This window comes from Ovis aries, chromosome 18 (genome assembly GCF_016772045.2).
Source record: "Ovis aries strain OAR_USU_Benz2616 breed Rambouillet chromosome 18, ARS-UI_Ramb_v3.0, whole genome shotgun sequence".
In the NCBI taxonomy this organism is placed as follows: Eukaryota; Metazoa; Chordata; class Mammalia; order Artiodactyla; family Bovidae; genus Ovis; species Ovis aries.
Window position 1 is genome coordinate 3,157,087 of NC_056071.1, and position 4,804 is coordinate 3,161,890.

At 41.7% G+C, this 4,804-nt stretch overlaps 1 protein-coding gene across 1 annotated transcript; it reads left to right on the plus strand.

Moving 5' to 3' along the window:
- The first annotated feature begins 3,659 nt into the window (after positions 1 to 3,659).
- On the plus strand, positions 3,660 to 3,899 carry LOC106990481 (thymosin beta-4-like). The gene has a single exon (XM_042235693.1). The coding sequence runs from the start codon at positions 3,660 to 3,662 to the stop codon at positions 3,897 to 3,899; it is 240 nt and encodes a 79-aa protein (XP_042091627.1).
- Positions 3,900 to 4,804: the final 905 nt, after the last annotated feature.

Here is a 4,804-nt window from a genome sequence, read left to right on the forward strand (position 1 = left end):
AAGATTGTACTGGCCCCTTGCCTTCTACATCCAGCAGTTGCACGCCTGCTTCTCTGCCTCTGGAATCCTAGACCACAGCTGGCTTGCCCCGCTTCACTATTCACTAGGTCAATTGTTCTCTGAGCAAGCTTGGAGTCAGAGTGCAGCATTAGAGCCTTCCTGCAGGAATTACCTTTTGTTTCTCTGGTGATCCCTGTCCTGCCTGTGCTATGTCACATTAGTCCCCTCAGAGTATCTTCGCAGCATTCAACCCTGGTCCTTTGCCTGAGGACCAGCCCCCACAGCTTAAGCCTCAACACCCAGCCTACACTCACTGCATGTGGACACAAGTGTGTGAGCCACTTCTCAGGTGGAAATTGCCATTCTGCATGATCTCTGTGATGAATCTTCTCCATTTTGCCTTGTTGTGCTTCCCTCTGAGGTTTCTAGGCTTCCCCTGAATCCACCAGTGAGGGGGTTTCTTACTGTGTGGAAAATTCTCCTTCAGAACTCCCTCCCAGGGACAGGTCCCTGTCCTGAAATCTTTTGTCTACCTTTTTGTCTTTATCTTTTGTCCTACCTCATTCCAAGGAGATTACTTTGCCTTTCTGGATGTCTGGGGTCCTCGGTCAGCTTCAGAAGATGTTCTGAGGGAACTGTTCAACATGTTGATGACCTTTTGATCATCCACCCAAACAGTGTGGCTTCAAGATGGCAGAGGAATAGGACGGGGAGGGCACCTTCTCCCTCACAAATAAATCAAAAGGTCATCTTCTAGCAAAGGACTCCAGACATCCAGAAAGGCAAGCCAATCTCCTTGGAATGAGCTAGGACAAAAGATAAAGACAAAAAGGGAGACAAAGGATTATAGGACAGGGACCTGTCCCAGGGAGTGAGTTCTGAAGGAGAATTTTCCACACAATAGGAAATCCCCTCACAGGTGGGTTTGTGGGGAGCTTAGGAACCTCAGAGAGAAGTACAACGAAGCAAACAGGTGGCGCTAGTGGTAAAGAGAATCTGCATGCAATGCAGGAGACGAAAGAGACCTGGGTTCGATCCCTGGGTCAGGAAGATCCCCTGGAGAAGGGCATGGGTTTCCACCCACTCCAGTATTCTTGCCTGGAGAATCCCTTGGACAGAGGAACCCGGTGTGTTACAGTCCGTAGGAGCATGAAGAGTTGGACATGATTGAAGCAGTTTAACATACATGTGATTCCTATATCTGGACACCTTTAGGTTTCCTTCTTTAGGTATGGGAAATTTTCAGCCATGATTTCTTCAAATACATTTTCAATCTCCTTTTCTCTTTCTTCTTCTGGAATCCCTATAATGTATAGATTAGACTGCTTTATATTATCCTGTAAGTCTTATATTGCTTTCATTTTTGTTCATTTGGTTTTCCATCTGCTTTTTTGATTGGGTAACTTCCATTAGCCTATCTTCCAGGTCATTTATTTTTTCTTCTGCATTATTCATTCTGCTGTTCATTGTTTACAGTTCAACTGTAGTCTCAGCAAATTAAATCTCTAATTTTTCTTGGCTCCTCATAGTTTCTAGCTCCTTTTTATAATAATCTGCATTTCCATAGTAGCTTTTTTATTTCCTTCAGCATTTTATCTCCTTGTTGAACTTGGTGTTTATTAGACAGAAGAGACCTGTTTCATTATTTGTTCCTTCAGGGGAATTTTCTTTAACTGAGAATGATTCCCCTGCTTTTTCATTTTGCCTATATTTCTCTTAGTCTGTGAGTTTAGGAGAAACAATTATCTACTATAGTTTTCAAGGGCTATTTATAAGCAAGAGTGTGCCTGTGTAGCTGATGTGGGTTTAATACATTTTTTGGTGTGAAGGCTGTTTTCGGTGTGGATGTGTGTCATCTCTTTCCTCAGCGTGTTCTGGCTGATATCCCCTTGGTAGAGAGTGTGCAGGTGCACAGCTCGTATAGGCTCCCAGGATGTGGGGGCAGCAGTTGGCTCCTGGTCACAGGTCTTTCCACAGCAGCTGCAGCAGGCTGCACACCCCCCGGAGGAGGGGGCAGTGGTTTGCAAGGCCTTCAGCAGCAGTGGTGACAGAAGCAGCAGCAGTCCATGCCCACTGCTGGAGTCTGATGTGGCAGCCGTGACTTGCACCCACTACTGGAGCTCATGCAGGCAGTGCCCTGCTGCCTGTGAGCACACAGAGAAAGAAGTTCTAATGGTGAGCCTGAGCCTCTCCTTGGGCACACCCCAACAATGGTTCCTTGCCCCTCTGGTGGGCCCAAGCTTCTTCCTAGATTCCCCCAGTTGTGCCATAGTATATCCTCATCCCCTCAAGCTGTCTTCAGGCAGCCAATCCCAGTCCTCTCTGTGACCTCTGGAGCCCAAGCCTCAGTACCCAGCCCCAACTTGTCCCAGCAGGCAGACAGAAAAGTGTCTTAGGCTGGGAAGTGCTGGCTACTACCAACCCTTTATGCAGATCTCTCTCTACTTTGCCCTCCACATACCTGTTGCTGCATTCCTCTCTGAGGCTCCAAAGTGTCCCTTTTGTCCCCACCAGTGAGGGGACTTCTCAATGTGTAGAAGCATTTCCTTTTTCACGGCTTCCTCCCAGAGGCGCTGGTCCTGTCCTGATTACTTTCTCTCTCTCTCTCTTTTTTTTTTTTTTTGTCATTTGCCCTGCCTCATTATGCAGAGACTTCCTTGACCTTTTGGAAGTCTGAGGTCTTCTGCAGCATTCAGTAGATGTTCTGTGAGAGTTCCACGTATAGATATATTTCTGATATATGAATGGAAGAAGGTGAGCTTCACATCCTATTTCTCCACCATCTTGATCCCATTACCCTCAACTATTTCTTTAAAATGTTAACTCTGTAGAAAAATAATACAGATGGCATTGTCTGCAAGAATGATGCCATGGGGAAATTATCTGTTATGTAATCTTGTAATTTTCTTATTTTATTTCCCAGAGTGTTATATCATTTTTAAAGAAAGCATAAAACAAGTTTGGAAACATTTTAATGTAATCACTTTTTTTTTTAAAGATCTTTATTGAAATTAGGGGAAAATATTTCATATTGGTTGGATCAGAAGATGAACTCAAAGCTATATATAGCAACACTCTAAATTGTCCCAATAATGATGAAATTCATCATATTAAGAAAATCTTAAATCATATATCTCTAGATGACAGAATCCTAGATGAATTTTATCAAATAGATTATTAATACATTTATAAGGACAAAAGAAAATACAGCATTTTCATCCAGCTAGTCATTTAACTGTAAGAATTTCACAATATTTTTTTACAAGAATCTGGACAATTCTGTTTTGCTAAAGATTATATGATAGTATTCTTTCAATTTTTATGATGTTTGTGCATCATGATCTATTGATACAATTCTTTAGTGGAAAAATTCTGAAGTCAGGTATCTATGCAAAGGTAACAGGGATGAAATAAATAATACAGAAGTAATGAAGAGATTTTGTATTGACCACTGAAGTTGGTGTTATTAATCTAAAAGTGAAAATGTTTGCAACTATTGTGGAAAGATGATTATTCTTTCTTAAATTATGAACCAGTTTCAAAAGCATTTCATTTTGATAATACAAGCACAAGAAAATCAGAAGTAATGATAGCCTAGAACATATTGAGATGTATCTAAAATCTGTAATCAGTATTTTCAGGTTTATGCATGACAATTGATGAGGAGTTGGTTGCATTCAAAAACCCTGTACAGACTTGGCAGCGGTCACTGCGCAGACAGGAGCTCACTCGCGCGCAGCTTGCTCCGTTCCCGCGCAACCATATCTGACAAACTCGGTATGGCTGAGATTGAGAAGTTTGATAAATTGAAACTGAAGAAAACAGAAACGCAAGAGAAAAATCCACTGCCTTCAAAAGAAACAACTGAACAGGAGAAACAAGCAGGCGAGTCGTACTGAAGCTTGCGCCACCAGTATGCACTGTAGATTCCGCAAGCATTGCCTTATTTTACTTCTTTTAGCTGTTTAGCTTTGTAAGATGCAAAGAGGTTGGATCAAGTTTAAATGAATGAAGAACTACTGACAACTTAGACCTCTCCTGCCTCTCCCATCTATCTGCCTGTCTGGCTGACAAGTAAGGAAAAGAATTTGCATGTTGGTGAAGAAGGAAGCTGGGTGGGACGACAGTGAAATCTAGAGTGAAAAACAAGCTGGTCCAAGGTGTCCTGTGAGCTGTAAAATGCAGTTTAATCAGAGTTCCATTTTTTTGTTGTTGTTCAAATGATTTTAATTGCTGGAATGCACAATTTTTTAATATGCACATAAAAAGTTTTAAAACCTGAAAAACAAACAAACAAACAAGCAGACAACTCTGTACATTTGGTGTATATACAATCTCCAAGACCAGGAAAAATGAATTAAAAATTTCATTTTGCAAAGTATAAAATTATATTAAAAATTTTAACAAAGCTTTTTTTTTACTATCACTTTAATTTTGTGTAAATAATTCAAATAATGACAAAATTTTCATTGAAATGAAAAATAGAAAGATTTCATTGGACCCAGATGGTAAATGCTAATGATTATTTTTGTATGGTATCAGTTCAGTTCAGTCGCTCAGTCATGTCCGACTCTTTGCGACCCCATGAATCACAGCACACCAGGCCTCCCTGTCCATCACCATCTCCTGGAGTTCACTCACACTCACGTCCATCGAGTCCATGATGCCATCCAGCCATCTCACCCTCTGTTGTCCCCTTCTCCTCCTGCCCCCAATCCCTCCCAGCATCAGAGTCTTTTCCAATGAGTCAACTCTTTACATGAGGTGCCCAAAGTACTGGAGCTTCAGCTTTAGCATCATTCCT